We start from the raw sequence: 19,311 nt of genomic DNA, 5'->3' as shown, positions 1-19,311 counted from the left end.
TAATACCCTTAAGTAGGGCCTTGGGGTGGCAGCCGATCGCCCTAAGAAAAGTGTTCCGTGAATTTTCTTAGCGATAAATATCGGTTTGAATTTTTAATGCAGTATCAATATATAAAAGTAGATCAAGAAAGTGAATATGTTGATAATTAAATGTGTATGTGAACTAAAGGTTGTAATCATTAATGATTAAGCGTGTCAATAAAGCATAAAAGTGTGGAAACATCAAACTCCCAAATAAAAAGAAGGTCGTCTATAAACCGCCTGTGGAAAAGAATGTGCTCCCTGTATATGTTCTTATCTCCAAACATGTTGAACGACTCCCACCACTCCATAAAGAGATTTAAAGAAGGTGGACCTGGTTTAAAGCAGCAAAACATGAAGAATCTTATATGGGTTTTTTTTTTTAAATTAAAGATATATCAGTATTGTAGTATTAGAAAATAGTCGGCATTTTTCATGTACTCAGAATCCTTTGGTTGCTACAGCAACCATTTCAAAGTCATATCTACTTCCCCTTTTGAACTGGCTCTGACACAACTTTATGAGTTCTGCCCTCTGGCAACAAAGTATCACAAACAGATATGATGTGTTCCAAACAGCAGATTGTCTATTACTCTAAAAGTTGTAACAATAATGTGTTACACATAGTAATATAATGTTACATTGCAGCTGCAGCATTTCATAGACTGCAGCACAAAGTTAGAAAGTGGCCATTTCTTTAGGTACACAATCAGGATTTTTACAGATTTATACTGTAACAAGAGCACCAAACGATTGCCAGCTTAGGTAAGAATGTATAATTATATATAATTATATATAATATAGAAGAATACCTTTTGTGACATATCTTATTTGTTGTGTGTAAAAGGTTTTTTTGGTATCTCTCTCTCTCTCTTTTTTTTTTTTTTTAAACTCTGCATTTCAAATTTTTGCCAAAACTAAAGGTAGATTTGTGATCTATAAATCATGTTGGCGAGAAGTTGCGCCTCCCTGTTCCTGCACTATACAGGCTCTGTGTCGTGACCTGACGGTCACAAGGAGCCTCTTACGAGGTCTAGGGGGGATATTTCTTAAGGCACCAGAGCCGTTACAGATTTTAAGGGTTCCTAAATCTTACTGTGATACTACTACAGTAATTATATTCATTCAAGTACTTATGCTGATGTAACCTCTTTAGCCAGCTTTTTGTATACTACCACCAATGCATGGATTAGCAGAACATTTTATATATAAGTCGTTCCGGTTAATCTTACACTTGCAATGAGCACCTATCACTTATTCTCAGGCAACTGCTATTTCAGTGCTCTGCTATATACCTCTACCTGGGGACTCTCTCCCCTTGCTGCAGGTGGTCATGGCGTTTGACCTTATATATACATATATATTAAGCGTTTTCATGTTCTGGTGCCTGTGATTTACCACACAGTGTGAAGCACTATACCATTCATTCTACACTACATAGACCCAGTGTCTCTTTGTAGCCAGTGTGTCTGCATTCTATCATTACATCGTTGCGGTCTTCTTTAGTTACTACTGGAGTCTCTGTTATATCATCATTATCTCACACTCTGACACTCTTCCGCAGCTTGTATATGCTAATGACCAGACTGCAAGCTCAGTGTCCACACATGTGATTGTAATTACAATCAATCACCTTGCTACAGACCTGGCTATTTTTATTTGGTATAGCGCTCAGATTCTATACCCTCATACTCTAATTATCAGTTCAATAATACTTTCACTTTATGGTATACATATATACTCTCCACATGGATTACTCTCTAAAATGCATTCACTGTATTCGCACGGCGATTAGTTGCGGCTCCCTGTCCCTGCATAAAAGGAATCAGAGATTTGGTCTTTATCCAGAACCTTCACCAACTCCATTAACCCTTTGGGTGCCCAAGACGTAGTCACTGCGTCATGGCGTCCAGCACTCCACGGGCCCCATCTCACAGTGGCTAAGTCATGCCCTGTAACTGGGGATTTGTCCCTGTTCAAAAGGGTGCCTCTAATCCATTCTGAAAAGATAGGACGTTCTCTGGAAATGGAGCTGGAATCGCAACGCAATCCCAAAGAAGCTGAACTGGCAACTACATTGAATGGGAAAAGTGCAGGAAGACAGCTTCAAGAACTGAGGGCTCAGGGGGCTGTTCTTGGGTGCTCTTGTGATACCATGAAGTGGACATTTGGTGCTAAAGTGGAGTACATGGGAAAGATGGCGAAAGAAAGCAATATGCATATACGCTCTGCGACTGTCGCCATACAATCTGCCTACAAAAAGAGGAGCGCCCGACACAGGGGAAAGCTCATGACCACGTGGTCAGCAGAAAGACTGGACTTGGAAAAGGTTATCCTTGAGCGACTGAGGACTGCTGATCTCAAGCAAGATCTAGAGGAGACACTACTAAACTGGAGAAAGGGCTCCCATCCCAGCGGGACTGAGGGTTCTCCTCCTCCATCCACTCTCATTCAAGTCACTGAGATATCTCGAATAAGAGTGGAAGGATGGGCTTTGGCCGTGGCAAGCCCGAGCTTCCCACAAACAGGGGAGGTATGTAACAGGGGATTTGTCCCTGTTCAAAAAGGTGCCTCTAATCCAGCAGTGTGGGGGTTAACTGCTGGTAGTCAATTAAATAACACCACCTGGCTGATTAGAGGTTGGTTAGAAAAGCCTGCCTTTGAGACAGGAAGAGAGACTTCTGAGCACACGTGAGCTGAACAAGGAGACAGACAGAGGGGAGGTTCCTGAGTCTCATATAGGAGACTGACAGAGAGAACACAGATGTCTGGAGCTTACAAGACTTCTAAACCTGACTGCAGATATAGCCTGAGGAAAAGGCAGCAACCCAGGAAAGAGAGAAGCCTTCCCCACTACAGCTACCAGAGAGACAGATAAGACTTTCTTTTGGAACTGTTATGTATCTGTATATGTTTATATTTTGGGGTTGGTGAATAGCTTAGATAACCAACCCAGTCAAAGAGAGCTGGACTACAAGTGTACAGTATATATACTCCAAAGTGGAGCGGATTTTGTTTGCTGATTTACATGTTTGCTGTGTTTAAAGTGACAGGGGCAAAAAAGCTTTATTTTAATTTCACCTTAAAACAGTCTCCATTGCGTACCTCTGAACATGTCTCTTACATGCCCGCAGAGAGCTCATTTTCTAGGGGAGATTACACGCAGCATTTCGATGGAGCGCAGAACACAATCTGTTTTGCAGGGAAATGTAAGAGGATTCCGCTTGCAGAAGGGGCCGTGGCACTCTGCTAGCATGACCGCTCTGGCACACAAGGGGTTAGTAGCTTCTAAAAGGGGGGGGGGGGGAGGGTTGTCCAGAACACCCTTTAAACCCTTTTAAGCAGAGATACCACTGTAGAGTTTTTACAATTTCGGGATACACCTGCCATCAGGACTCATTCATCCCTTTCTTACTCACACACACCACGCTCGCCCTACTTCGCACACATCATACTCGCCCTTTTTTTCCCAAACGCACATTCCACAATCCCCCCCCACACCCCATTTCTCTCACACACCACACACTCAAACCCCACTCCCCCCATATAGACCATGGACCCCCCCTCCCAAGCAACCCCCTTTTAATACACACCACTCTGTCCCCCTCCCCCCACACAAACTACTCCCCTCCTTCCCCCACCCACACAACCCACACCTCCTTCCCCCTCCCCGCACAACCCACTCACCACCTTCCTCCCCACAAAAAGCTTCTAACAAACAAGGACTCCCCTCTCTCCACGCAAAAACAGAGCTCCTCATACTTCCTCCAAACCTGGCCCTTCTACCTCCTTCCACATTACTGTTGGAAGTACTATCAAATAGCCAATAGCCCAAGCACGCTGCCTAGGGGTCACACTCCACTCGCATTCAAAAGGTAGCAAAAACCTCTCATTTTTTCCTCCACAGTATTACAAAGATACGCCCTTTCCTCTGTTGCTCGACTGCAAAAACTCTGACTCAGGCCCTCATTCTCTCCCGTCTCAACTACTGTAACCTCCTGCTGTCCGGCCTTCCTGCCTTTCACCTGTCTCCCCTACAATCTATCCTAAATGTTGCTGTCAGAACCACTGTACTCTTTCCTAAATCTGTCTCATCGTCTCCCCTGCTGAAATCCCTCTCCTGGCTTCCTATCAAATCCCATATCACACACTCAATTCTCCTCCTCTCTTTTAAAGCGTTACACTCTTCTGCTCCTCCTTACATCTCAGCTCTAATTTCTCGCTATACACCATCCCGGCTCTTGCGTTCTGCTCAAGGATGTCTTCTCTCTACCCCTTTTGTATCAAAAGCCCTCTCCCGCCTTAACCCTTTCTCACCGACTGCCCAACACCTCTGGAATGCCATTCCTCTCAACATCCAACAAGCACTCTCTCTATCAATCTTTCAGACTCAATTCAAAACACACCTGCTTAAGGAAGCATATGAGTAGCTCTATGAGTGATAGTTTTTCACCATATACATAAACCTTGGCCCTTTGCAAATGTACTTACCAGAATGCCCTCCTACTGTCTTTATAAATACTTCCTACCAACCAATTAGATTGTAAGCTCTTCGGAGCAGGAACTCCCTTTCCAAAATGTTACTGTTATGTCTGAAGCACTTCTCCCCTTAATTATGTGTTATTTATATTATTTGTTATTGATATGATTGTCATGTATATTACTACTGTGAAGCGCTATGTACATTAATGGCGCTATATAAATAAAGACATACAATAAAACCATCGGGACACAAAAAAACTGAAATATATCCCAGGAACCAGTATTCCCCCACAGGTCGAGACCCAATGGATCAGCTCTGTGGGAGTCCCTGGTTTAGTAATAAAAGAAAAATAATGGGGGGGGGGGGGGGTGTGAGGGAGGGTTGGCGGCTTTAAACTCAATACTAAAAAAATAAGATATAGGTAAAGGAAGACATAAATATTCAGATAAAATAGGTACAATAATAAAAGCACATCTTCAACTCAAGCTATGTAATGGTGGCTTTGAATTATACACTAAAGTTCTACTACAGGACTGAAATCATTTACTGATTTATCCGAAGCCCGGTATTACAGCCTTTTGTTGTAAACATTAACCTGGAAAACAAGTTATTTATGTTCTTAAGAACAATGTTTGTTCCAAAATCTAGCTGGGTATGACATTCTATCTGACAAGAAGATACCAGAGAGGATGCAATTCTACCCATTATGGGTTTATAGTGCTCTGGGAATGCATTTATTTTACAAGAGAGTCCATTGTGATTGCAAAAAAATATTACGGCAGCAAATTAAGTGGCAGCACAAACCAGGTAAAAACAATATTTCCTTTCTTTTTTAACCCAAATACCTGCGTCTCAATATGATGAAAAACAATTATCACTACAGGGTCTGGGGAAGTTACATAATGGTGTCTGGAATCATAAATAAACATAGTTTTGTTTTCCATTATACTGTATATATGTATAATCCATATTATATATTTGTAATATATAAACGGTGTTCAGGAAAAAAGAGCCCCCTTTCGTTTTTCATCATATCTTATATATTTCTCACTCAATCCATGAAAATTTGCATAATTGTAGGTCTGTTATGTAGATTAACACTATATAAGACGCACAATGTAGACAATCAACTAATGTTATAATTAAATTGATGTCACTGTATTATGTCAACAACCAGTAAATACACTGTGGTAGGTTCATCTTCGTAGCTCGTAAATGTGTTAAACTGTAGTAATCTAATCTGAAACACTAAAGTTACTATAAAGTTTGAATGTGTGCATTCAAAATGTCCTCCTTCTGCTGAAATGCACGCTCGAAGATGAGAACGCCACTGCCTGATTGCATAATTGATAACGCGTTTATCCAGCTGCTCCTACTCACGAATGATGCGTTGTTTTACGAATCCGTTTTCCAGTCCTCCCAGAGACCATCCATTATCAGGAAAGCTTTTATGAAAGTTTATTGGGCCATATTTCTTGCTCTGTCTCAAGCACTTTATCACACTCTCAACTTCTTCGCTTGACACCATTTTGTAACTATGCATCAAGTCATCCCCAATTCCAAAGAATATTTATTTGATTATCAACTAATTCTTAAATATAATAATCTACTGTGACTCCTGTCTGTTTGGAGATGTGGGGGGCGGGTGGGAATGGCTGTATGCAGTGATGGCCCCACCCCATAGCAAGCAAGAAAAAGCCTGCAGCAGGGGAAACAGAGGTGTCGGTACAGAGAAACAGCGGCAAGAACCGTGACGTCATCAGACTCTGACCGGAACTGGCACTAAGAGACGTAGTGCTACGCCAGCACCGGAGGGTGAGGGACCCCCAAGAACATCGCAGAGGAAGACCGCGGGAGCAGACTACCAACAGCTGGGATTTCCATCACTGCAAGTGTTGGCTAAAAACCCTCTAACTAATAAATCTGCGGAGAATTAACCGAGCCCGCAGAGCCTCACTGCCATTGGCTGCGTACTCAGATAGGCAAATTTTGACACTCCTACTGAATGCAATCTTCATTGTTTTTAGTTTACTTCGTGATATGTTATTCAAGTTTGGCTATTTCTAAATATACTGTTCTCCTATGCGCGTCTAGTGAAGTAGAAGAATCAGGCACACGGTCTTAATCATCAAATGAAAAGGGGTTTAATGTGCCAAGGAATCCAACGTTTCGGCAGTAATACTGCCTTTCTCAAGGTGTAGGTCCTATGCGTGTCTATCATACTGTATGTGTCTATGTATGTGTGTGTATAATATATATATATATATATATATATATATATATATATATATATAGCAACTGTAAATATTACTGTATGTTCATTTGCATGTCTTAGACAGGTCTGCAACCCCGTCTTTCCCCATTGTCACCCAGCATACAGCACTTCCACTGCAGCAAGGGATTCTGGGAAATGACATGCAAATGAGCACTCAGTGCCACCTTTTGTCTCAAGCTCGTATTACACAAGTCAATCCTCAAGCCAATGCATGCTGTTTTAAACACAGCTTTTAAACAGAGGCTGGGATGAGATGCAAAGCCATTAGACCTACTCACATACATGTTTCAACCTTGATGGGTATCATCAGTGTGAGGCTGGTCTTAATGGCTAGCAGGTTTGAGACTAGACTAGGTAATCACCACTGTCATTAAGGTTATGGTGGGTAAAAAAAGTGACAAAAACCCTCCACAGTAAAGCATAAAGCAACTGTAAATATTACTGTATGTTCATTTGCATGTCTTAGATATATATACATATATATATACATACATATACAGTACACATATATACAGTTGTGTGAAAACGAAAGTACAGCCTCTTTGAATTCTATGGTTTTACATATCAGGACATAATAACAATCATCTGTTCCTTAGCAGGTCTTAAAATTAGGTAAATACAACCTCAGATGAACAACAACACATGACATATTACACCGTGTCATGATTTATTTAACAAAAATAAAGCCAAAATGGAGAAGCTATAAACTGTGTGCTTAAGCTTGCTGCATGGTCACAGCTTTGAGCACAGCCAGGGTTAAGATGCAGAGCCAGTGAACCCAACAGCCGTTTCGACCTTAATGGGTCTCCTCAGTGTGGGGTTGGTTATATTGGCTGTGCAAAATGAAGCAGGGATACTGTAGGTTTCACCACACAGTTAAGTTATGGTGGGTAAAAAAAGTGACAAAACTCCTCCACAGTAAAGCATATAACAAATGGAAATATTACTGTATGTTCATTTGCATGTCTTAGACAGATCTGCAACCCCGCCTTTCACCATCACACAGCACTTCCACTGCAGCAAGGGATTACTGGCTATGCATCTTAACCCAGGCTGTGCTCAAAGCTGTTAAATGCAGCAAGCTTAAGCTTATAGGGGACCATGTTAAATGGTTTTGAAACACAAGGTGGAACTGTTTGCTCATTTGCATGTCATTTCCCAGAATCCCTTGCTGGATTCCAAAAATCAAACATGTTTCGCCAAAGCTTCATCAGAAATATGGCTAGGGTGGTATGTTATAGGTTCAAATACTGTTCATTGTAATTGAAGTCTTTACAGCTGATTAAAGAGTGCACGCTTCTCTGATGAAGCATTGGCGAATCATGTTAGATTTTTGGACTTACTGAGCCACCATAGCTCCCGACAACGTGTGACGTGTGGTGAGGATTCCCCATTGCTGAAGCTACTGACTGCTGGCCCTGCAATTACTTGTATGCAAATACGAGTGTGAATGAGACACTCCTGCTGTAATATATCCTCCAGACACCCTTGACCGTGCACAAGGTACAGGGGAGTAGGTGAGGTGCAGTGTCCCCCCTCAAGGAAATCGGAGGTGACAGGCGCAGCGGATACACAGCGGAAAGGGACGGTGGACTCTACAATATGTGAGCAACATTACCATCAAAGCAAAGAGTTGCTACCACACGCTGGGAAGCTATCCAAAAACGCTGTTTCTGATGATACTGGCGGTAAGTGCAACATTGTTCTTAATCTAGTCTTTTGTAATACATTTATTGTGCCATGATCTTTTCTCTCTTCTATTTCCATTGCAACTCTATATGTATTGGGGACCTAGCCTGTCTAGATTAACCTCTGTCACTCCGGATAGGAAAAGAATTACAACACAAGCTATGCAAAATTGTAAGTGCATGAATTCAAATGTATGAACTTTAAGGGTTAATTAACCTGTATTAATACATTGCTATCTTCTCTTCTTTTTATTTTGGACTAAAACGAATATACTTGAGACAATGCGCCGGAGGACATCTTTTCTTCTTTGCTCACATTTGGAGGGACGTGGAACTCTCTCTCTCCTGGACTCTGGCTGCTGAACCTAAGTATATCACATTTTAATCTGGTCTGTAACTGTTTCATACGCCCATAATATATATTATCTCTAACTGTGCACGCAATGTCTTGTATATAATGTATACCCTGTTCATTTATGTAACTGTATTTGTAACCATGTATTATTTGTCTTAACTCTGTGCCCAGGACAAACTTGAAAACGAGCGGTGACTCTCAATGTATTACTTCCTGGTAAAATATTTTATAAATAAATACATATCTATATTGGACTCATTACCTTCCTCCGTTAGCACTATTAAGTTTGTTATCACTGTATATTTGTAATTAACTCATTTATATTAGATTAGTGTTTAGCGCTGCTTTTTTTCTTTTTGTTCTGCACACACACACACACACGCACACGCGCACACGCGCACACACGCACACACGCACACACGCACGCACACACACACACACACGCAGAAGTGTCGGCACTCAAAGGACTTGATAATAGGCAAGTGTGTTTATAAAAGACGATCCGTCATTTACCCTTTGTGTTCCGGAGAGGCCGCAACACCAGAGTACCACAGCCCATCGTGGCGACATCAGCCGGATAGATCGTGTTCAGCACGCCATCTCCTCTAGCCCCTGAAGTGCCAAATCCATGACGTATCCAAAGGGTTAAAAAACACACTCACCTTTCATCAAGTCCTTTAAGTGCTAACACTTCTGTGCATTGTTTGTTAATACATCTTTCATCTGCATGTGCTAAAGATGATCCACAAGAAAATGGAGAGGGGAAAAAACTAAAAGGTATTTCATATTAAAATACTGCATTATGAGCTTTTTTTTACTCCGTTAGTACACAATTGATTAGACTATTAAATCCAAATATCTTCGTCAACCTGTGCTGGTAAAAAGACTGAAAACAATATGAAAGATATCATCTCTGAAAGGATATTACAGTTCAACGGAAATGCATCATACTGTGTTGTTTGGTCTGATCTTTTCATTTCCGTCTCAGAATTCCGATTATCGCTGCTGCCATTGTTGTGAAGTGCTGGTGATCAGCAAGGCGTAAAGAGTATTCACTGATAAGACTACTTTACAATGCACTGGATGGCAATACCAGAGACCATGCGCGCACTTCATCCCTCAAGTTTATTCATTCAGCGACGGGAGAGCAAAAAGCTACTGTACCAGTTGATTTTTACAATACATGGCCTTTGACGCCCTGTACGTCATGTTTAAATGTTTCCCCCTTTACATTACTTTATTATTTTTTACTTTTCTGTGGATGAGTTTGACTTAAAACTCACATTCTATTAAAGCATAAGGTGAAGGTTCTTGTACCATAAAACAGTAACACTGCATGAAATATATATATATATATATACAAAATATATATATAAATATAAATAACAAAACAAAACAAAAAATCAAAGTAGCGCCTCTATTGTAACCTACCAACTGTGATATAGTCTACCTAACTGTGAAATACAACCAATGGGGTGGCAAAGATGGGTGTATAAACTTAAAAACCTATGTTAACTTAAGGTATAACATTTAAAAAATGTTTATTTTAAAAAATATAAACCAATAGTAAAAAATGTATATATAGAAAAATTATTTAAAATTGGAGTAAGTAAAAATAATGGATAAAAATCCGTAAAAAACACAGAGTCCTGTTCCAAATAAATGAATCCAGGTATTAGGCTGTAGTTCTCATGATTAATGTTAAGTGTGCAATTAATATTTGTATTTTTAAATCATCAAAAAAAAGAGAGCAAGTAAACACTATAAAAACATCGTCTTGAATGTAAGTAAGTTTGTATTGTATTGTATGTCTTTATTTATATAGCGCCATTAATGTACATAGCGCTTCACAGTGGTAATACATGTGGTAATCAAATAAATAACAGATAGTATAAATAACAGGTCATGGGGAAAAGTGCTACATGCATAAAAGTAACATTAAGGAAGAAGGGTCCCTGCTCCGAGGAGCTTACAGTCTAATTGGTAGGTAGGGAGAACGTACAGAGACAGTAGGAGGGAGTTCTGGTAAGTGCATCTGCAGGGGGCCAAGCTTTATGTATCATGTGTTCAATATTATCCCCAGTGCTATTCATATGCTTCTTTAAGCAAGTGTGTCTTAAGGTGGGTCTTAAAGGTGGATAGAGAGGGTGCTAGTCGGGTACTGAGGGGAAGGGCATTCCAGAGGTGTGGGGCAGTCAGTGAAAAAGGTTTAAGGCGGGAGAGGGCTTTAGATACAAAGGGGGTAGAAAGAAGACATCCTTGGGAAGAACGCAAGAGTCTGGATGGTGCATAACGAGAAATTAGGGCTGAGATGTAAGGAGGGGCAGAAGAGTGTAAAGCTTTAAAAGTGAGGAGAAGAATGGAGTGTGAGATGCGGGATTTGATCGGAAGTCAGGAGAGGGATTTCATGAGGAGAGATGCTGAGACAGATCTAGGAAAGAGTAGAGTGATTCTGGCAGCAGTTTCTCCATGATCTAAACAAAAAAAAAAAAATAGAACTTACCCTCTTCCAAAAAAAAAAAAAAAAGCAATCTCAAAATTGGCTTGTTAAACCCCACTGACAATCACCGAGACAGACGTTTTACATTACATATGCTCGCAAGTGGGATTGTTTCTCTGCTTATAATGAATTAAGAATAGACTTATCACAGGGACTTGGTTATCACGTTTTGAATCCTGCTGCGCCCTTATGTCCCTGCTTTCTGTTCTCTGCAGCCTGGATCTGTTCACAGCATTTCTATATAGCGGAGGCACAGAAGTGGATTGTTGCTAGGAAGATAATATTGTAATGGGAGTGCACCCGAGAAGGCAGCAGGGTTTGCAATTCGGCTCCCTTATTTCTGTCAAGCAGATAAGCGAGTTCATCTGGTAGTGACTAGTTGTGAGGGAGTGTATCTTTAGATCTACCAAGCTTCATTGATCCCCAAATAACCCCACGTATCGAGTTATACCGCATGTTAATCAATTTGTTTCTATAGGATTCACTTGGCAGTGTATGTGCAGAATATGGTGCATGCCACCAAAAGTACACACCGAAGCCTGCTACATCTGTACATTGAGCGTTTTCTACCTAATATGAAAGGGTTAAACTCCTTATGAAGCCTGGAAAAAGGAAGCAGAAACCCTGTCAGTTCTGTGTCCTGCAAAGCGTGCATGTAGCATACCAAGCAGGTAGCCAGGGAAACCCAGCTCAGCCACTCCGACTTCTGTTAAATTGGCTGCATTGCCAGGGAGAGCGGATTCATAGCACAGGGACAATGTTAAAGCTATGTGTCTGCCCATCTAAGAGTCATTTTGTTGATGCATTTCCTAGGAAAACCCCCACCCAGCCCCCATTAACATTACATAGTATTTCACATTGAAGAGAATGATGAAAATGTAGAGACCTTGTGGATAGAAATTGGCAGTGGAGGTAACAGTACAAAGAAAATGTTTGGGGACTATGCTATAAACCACCAAATATCTTTGAGATTAAGGAAGCCAAAATACTTCTGCAAATGGACAAGGCAGCAAAACTAGGTTATGTTTTTAATAATGGGTGATTTTAATTATCCGAGCATAGACTGGAGCCATGAGATTAGCATTACATTTGGGGGGTGCTAAAAGATAATCACATGACCCCAATTAATGACGAACCAACCAGGAAAGGAGCAATACTGGATTTGGTAATATCAAACAATGTAGACATAAGAAATATTATTCAAGTCTGGGAACATTTGAGAAATAGTGATCATAACATTTGAAATACATATTTAAACTTTATTTCTCCGTTTATTAAAACGGCCTTTCTAATCTACAAGGAATACATTAGGATGAAAATTTTGCAGGAAATGTATCAGTGTATTATACCCTTGGGTAATAAATCTAAAAGAAACGAATATAAATCAATGTGGCTAAATAAACAGGTAGAGGAGAAAATGGAAAGGAAGAGGCAGGCATTTTTATTCTAAAAGGTAGGAGGGACGGAGGCATCATATTAGAATTATAAGGAATGTAACAAAAGTTACAAAAGGGCAATCAAGTTATAGTAGTAAAAATTGAAAAGCAACAAAGGAAAGGGTTCTTTACAGTAAGGGCAAATAAAATGTTGAATTCCTTACCCATGTAGACTGTGATTGCAGATACAATAGATATCATCCAAAAAATGTTGTACATCTTTTTAGAAAGGAAAGGTATACAGGGATATACCAAATAAGTAAACATGGGAAGGATGTTGATCCAGGGAGTAATCTGATTGCCAATATTTGGAGTAAGGAAGGAATTTATTTTCCCCCTAATGAGACATCATTGGATGGTGTTTCACTGGGGTTTTTTGTTTGCCTTCCTCTGGATCAATATACTGTAAGTACAAATATAGGATAAAGTATTTCATGTCTAAATTTAGCATAGGCTGGACTTGATGGACATATGTATTTTTTTCAACCTCCTCTACTATGTAACTATGTAACATTACAGAGCCCTCAAAACGGTGCATTAAAATGTGAGTTTCATCAAACTCGCCCAATCCCTATTAAAATAAAGGATCTCCAGAGACAAATATCTAAATTGATATGGAATAAAAAGAGACCTAGGATTAGCAGGAGAATTCTACTCCAAGAGAAGCAGGGGACTTGGCCCTCCCCTGCCTATTGGCATACTATAGAGCAGTCCAATTATCCCAGGCAGTCACTTGGATCTCGGACCCTAGTTTGAGAAGCTGGGTGGAACTGGAGACTTCTATGACCAGTCCATTGTCACTCGATAAACTAATCTGGCCACCACCACACCATAGAAGACAAGTTAGAGAATCACTTCCGACCATATCACCTTCTTTAAAGATATGGGACACCACCAGACTGAAATTCTCTCCCCACTGTAAAATCCCAAATGAGCCCACTATGGGGCAAGCCAGATTTCTTACCTGGCCTCCAAACCAAAGCCTCCACGAGTTAGAGTAGGACAGTAATCGAGAGAGTAATGGACTTGAATAAAGACAACAATCAATTACAATTTTACTTTTTCCATAGGGAGAGGGACATCTCTAACAAGGAGTTTTTTTTGATTCCTACAGCTAAGAGCCTTTATTTCGGGATTCGTCCCTGTCGCTGTCCTAATTTGAATGCCTATGTATAGGAAGGTCGGAACAACAGAAATTAATGTCCCAACTGTACAGCTACTTTATTGGTAACCCTGAAGAAATGGGTAATAAACTTTTAAATATATGACCCAATAGAAAAGGACCTCAATGAGGAGTTGGATGGGGAAGACTGGGAGGATATCTTTGAAGCAACATCCAAGAGCTGTATTTGTACAATAATAAAAAAAAAAAAAAACCTATAACGTTTTAATTAGATGGTACCTAACCCCCTTGAAGTTGTCCAAATTTGTGTCGTGGTACTCACTGCTGTGCCCGAAGGGCTGTGGGGAAAGGGCCTCTTTTCTGGAAAATTTGGTGGTCATGCCCGAGGATAGCAAATCTCTGGGGTAGAATTAAAGTATGGATACAGAGAATACTACATCTACATATCCCTTTAGACCAGTGGATGGTCCTACTCCGTAGACCCCTAATCGGTGTATCCAGGGCGAAATTGAATTGATCTCAAACGTGGCAATAGCAACTAGGATAGAGATAGCAGGCGTCTGGATACAGAAAGACATACTCAACCAGCTCACAATCCTCTTATGAGGGCATTTGATGTGTCGACACCCCGGGGGACAGTAATCAAAGGCCCATTTGTAACTCTTGCCTTAAAATCAAATTTCCCGGGAAGAGTTGGCCCAACCAGTGAATGTCATATTTATAAGAAGTACCTGTTAGAACTAACATGTAAATACCACTGTATTACAAATGTATGTGCTCCCACCTCCTCCCCTTTTTGATTTCCACTATACCATTGTACGGTTTTGTATGTTTTATTTCAGTTATTAAAGTTGTAAAATTTATCAATAAAAACGTTGAGTAATAACAATAAAAAATAACAAATTTGAGTTTTCAGACTTGTCTTAAACATGGGCAAGAACTTTCTTATATTTAGGATGAGAGGGGCAACTTCATGTCGGATTACAGAATCCCTGCAACTCGTTAACATTAAAGTTCTCAAGGAAAGTGGTTCTATATGTAATCAATGTTTTGGTCCCTCACTGAACACTGGAATACCAGGGACGTCCTGAACATGGACATTGCAATTAGATTGCAGGCTTTATTTTTGATATAGGCTTGATGTGCACTATATAATACACTGACAGCACTACAGCCCAAAATAAACAGAAACAAATATTATCCCATTGTATTTTCGCATGGTAAGTGAGGCTTATGCGCCCTCTCACCAAGGCCATGCAGGAGTCATCGTTTGCAAGATCTCAGTTACGTTTTAAAATCCTATCATAGCTGAGATACTGTATAGCAATTATTTTAATAGACTAATATAAGAGTTTCTCAGATTCAAATCTCTATGTAAGCGTTTAAGGCCCATCTGGCCTCTTCATCTTTTAAAGAGATTTCTGAGGTATTCAAAGCTTTTGAACAATCTACATATAAAAAGAACTTTTGCCCAATAGAAATGTATGATAACCTGAGAAATATTGCGGAAAAATAGGGGGCTGCATACAGTATGTATTTTGAATTCATCTGCTATTGGAACCAACAAGTGCTGCATCATCTTCCTTCGTATAAATAATTTACCCAACGTGAAACAGAATCTATAATTACTTCATAATGTTTGCTTCGCATGCAAGCAGGTAGACAATTTATGGGTGTATTAACTTGTCAGTATAATGCATGTGCAATTATTTGTTTATGGTACAAGGTTTTATACATAATTGTCAGAATACATGTGTGAGCAGAAAAAACTGACAACACTCATTAATGTTAATGTCTTCATCCAACACAGCATGTTCAAGAAAAGGACAAGCTACAAGAAGGTTAATAACCTGTTCCAAAGAAATTCAGTCAAATTAGGACGTTAGGACACCAAAAAAAAAAAATACTCAATCAGCTGCTACTGTTAAACACGGCTTGAATACTTATTAAGCTGCCAGTAGTAAATCAGCAGAACCAAAAGGCATAACGACTGCAAAACCTAGTGCTACAAAGTTAATGTTTCAATAATTTGGTTAGCTTGTTCGCCTCAAGAAATAAATGTATCATATTTTGGGAATATAATCACATAATGTTACAGAATCATTCAATAGCATTACCAACCAAATCAGTAATTTTTACACAAGACTGGCTATGTTTATGCGCCGATGAAAAAGCTAATACAGGTTGTTTGGATCAACAAACACGTTTGTATTGTATTCCACATCTAGCGTAGCAGAGACCCTTAATGCTTACATTATGTTGTTAAAGAAGACGTCACAAACCTATTTAGACACAAAAGTCCTTTTCCAGAAATAATCCAAGCTTAAAAGTCTAGAAATGTCCCGGATTCAGGTTTAGAGACAAATACATAGACAACTTACCATCAGAGATAGACATGGTCTTGGCAGGTGCTTTAGATGTTCTTCCACTAGAAGGTTGATCATTGCTGGTGCTCCCTGCAAGACCATAAACAACAAATACAGACATAAGAGGGATAAAAATTGGCAATGTGCCATTAATAATTCTTTAAAAAAACATTGCTTGCATTAGTTCCCTGCAAAGGGATGTATGGTATAGACACTGCAGCCTTTCCAACTATATTTTTATCAGAAATGTACTGTATGCTGAAGTCCAAGTGTTGTGGACTCTACTATAACATTGAACAATGTGACAATATGGCCTTTCCAGCCTTAAGCCGCGTCCATAGTCCGCACGACGTGATCAAAAGGCCATACTGTACCTCAATGTGGAAGGCTATAGAGCGCACGACCGCGCCCACGATTCCCGGGCAGACAAAATAATTTGAATTTGGCGCATAACGGCCAGGTCACGTGAGAGGTTCAGCAAATGAGAAACCTCCAATACGCCTCCCTGTTGCATCTCCACCCCCCCCCCCTCCACATCACATAGGCCACAGATCGTCTCTGAGGCAGGCGCGCGCAACGCCACGCACTCCATTGTATGCCTACTATACCCCCGGCCTTACAGCACAGGATTTCAATAGTATTCCTAACACAAAGAACATCAATATATTCAATTAAGGATCATCATACATATATATCTGTTTGTCCATTTGTTGAAAAATAATTGAAACAGAACAATCCATTTTGGATTTAAACTACTCCATTTGATATACGGCATGGTGTTCTTCACATATCTTGCCCTCCCACTCTGCTCCTTCCTGTGATGCTATAGCCTCACACAAATATAATAGGAGCTACAACACAGTGAGAGGCAGCTTCCGCCTTTAGGAAGCCTTCCTAGTCACAAGCAGCTGACTGGAGCTGGGAGGTGGGGGCTTATTGACCACTTCTGAAGTTCGCCTGAGCCACTCATGATATGAAGACTAAGATCTCCTTGCTCTACTTTAGATAACAGGTCCAAGCAGGTCACAAAAATATTTTGTCAACAACCTAATGTAGTTCAAAGTTCTGAACTACATAAATCACAACATAGAATGAGCAACAATCTACCCAACAATGTTTTCCTCTTTTGTTCAACAAATGTAATCATGCTTAAAGAAAATAGTTCGGCTGCTATGGGTTCTTTGGATATACTTATAGGAAGATTTTCTGGTCAATAGGGATTCTTACATTAATGAATAATTAATTTTAATTACGTGGTTCCTCTGCCCTTAACCCAGCGGTGCGCAAACTGTGGGGCGCGACCCCCAGGGGGGGCGCGAGACTGCCGGTGGGGGGCGCGGGGTTTACAGAGGCCCCGCGCGCTTCCCGAAGGCACTTAAATTAAGTGCCGGGGGAGCTGCAGGGCCTCTGTAAACCATACTTACCCGTGACTCCGGCGGCTTCCTTCTTGCGTCGCCATGGCAACGCAGCGTGCGGGTAATTGGTGGTTAGGGGGGGCGCGGAAGAGAGGGGACCGCCGGCAGGGGGGCGCAGGGAAAAAAGTTTGCGCCCCCCTGCCTTAACCCACACCATTCCTGCCATAGGGATTGGGGATAAGAGGAGAAAGTAATGCGCCTGTTCAAGGTCCTGCACGGCACAAAGAACAGATTAGCTACACTAATTCAAACTCTTCCAAACTTCCAGTTGACCCATGTTTAGATACCGACTGTAAAATGTTTTTAAAGTAATTCTAGGTGTAAACTTTGGGGGGGAAAAAAGAAAAACAGCAATCACACCCTAAAATACGTCCTTAGACATGGTTCTTAGTTGTCTCAAAAAGGACTATGCCAAACTACAAAAGAGCGGTGGAGACCTCCAACATCTAGATCTGCTGAAACGTATACAAATTTACAACAAGCGACAGAGAAGCCCAAAGCTACATCCAATATGACAAAAATACACAGTAAAATACTTATATATTCTATTGAAAAAGGGTAATTTAGTTTAACCCTTTGGCCAAAGCATTGTAAGTCTGCGAGCCACGACAAGGCAGACCCAGTTCGCAGGTCCTAACACTACCAGATAAAATACTAACATACCTCTATTAGGATGACAATTCTCATTTACCTCTTAGACAGAGAGAGACCAACATTGGATCTATATCCAGTAGAATGAAAAAGACCTGCTGACTTGACTTTTCAGTCTGCATGAAAGGGGCTCCTTTCATTTTACGTCATGTCTTGCGAAAAAATCCCTACATTGTCCTGGTAGCCCCCATGGCAGAAGTCACTGATGGGTTAAGTTCCACTCTACTGCTGAGATAAGACAGAAAAAGTTTCACTAGTGGGAGGTCCTATGAATAGCCCCACCATAACTCATCAGGTAGGCTTTTTCTGTCCTATCTCAGCAGTAGAGTGGAACTAAACCCATCAGTGACTTCTGTCATGGGGGCTACCAGGACAATGTAGGGATTTTTCACAAGACATGGCGTAAAATGAAAAGGGTCCTGTTTTTTCTGAACACGGTGTGTGTGTGTGTGTATAGGTGATACCTTTTTATTTGGACTAAACATTTATGTCATAGGACAAGCTTTTGAGAATTCTCTCTTCCTCAGGTTTGCAATACTGATTTACAAAGGAATCTATGGCTAAAACAGAAGTTAGGAAAGCATAAAAAAAAACAAGAGATGTAGATGTGGTAGGGTGAGAAAGAGATGTTTGAAGACATTGGAAGGGTAATACAATGGTGACAATGAACAGCATGGAGGGGGATGGGAATGCTGTGGACGGTGGGGGGTTGAAGGTGTGGATAAGAACATTGGAAGAGGGGCAGGCAGGACGATTACAAACAATTGTGAGTGTGTGTGAGAAACCCCATATTTGCATCAAGTCCTCTTGTTTTGGTGTCAAAGAGTCTTATCATTCGGAGTTCAAATGTTTTCCGTTCTTGGGTGTGTTTAAACATTCCACTGAGGATTTTGATCTTTAAACCATTTATAGAATGATCCGGTTGTGAGAAATGATGTCCCACTGGTGAGCAGTATATTCCTTCTTTGTGGTGTTGTATAGAGTGTCTGTGCATAATC

The 19,311-nt window shown here is 40.6% G+C and overlaps 1 protein-coding gene across 2 annotated transcripts in view; it reads right to left on the bottom strand.

The window, feature by feature from the left end:
• Positions 1-19,311, bottom strand: part of MRE11 (MRE11 double strand break repair nuclease) — a 185,239-nt gene that overhangs the window by 70,460 nt on the left and 95,468 nt on the right. For both annotated transcript variants that reach the window (XM_075592499.1, XM_075592500.1), the window contains exon 14: positions 16,263-16,337. In XM_075592499.1, coding sequence (XP_075448614.1) covers positions 16,263-16,337 — 75 coding nt within the window. The remainder of the gene's footprint in view (positions 1-16,262; positions 16,338-19,311) is intronic.

This window comes from Ascaphus truei, chromosome 3 (genome assembly GCF_040206685.1).
Source record: "Ascaphus truei isolate aAscTru1 chromosome 3, aAscTru1.hap1, whole genome shotgun sequence".
Classification (NCBI taxonomy): Eukaryota; Metazoa; Chordata; class Amphibia; order Anura; family Ascaphidae; genus Ascaphus; species Ascaphus truei.
The sequence above is the reverse complement of the archived record's forward strand: the minus strand, read 5'-3'. Positions and strand labels throughout refer to the sequence as shown.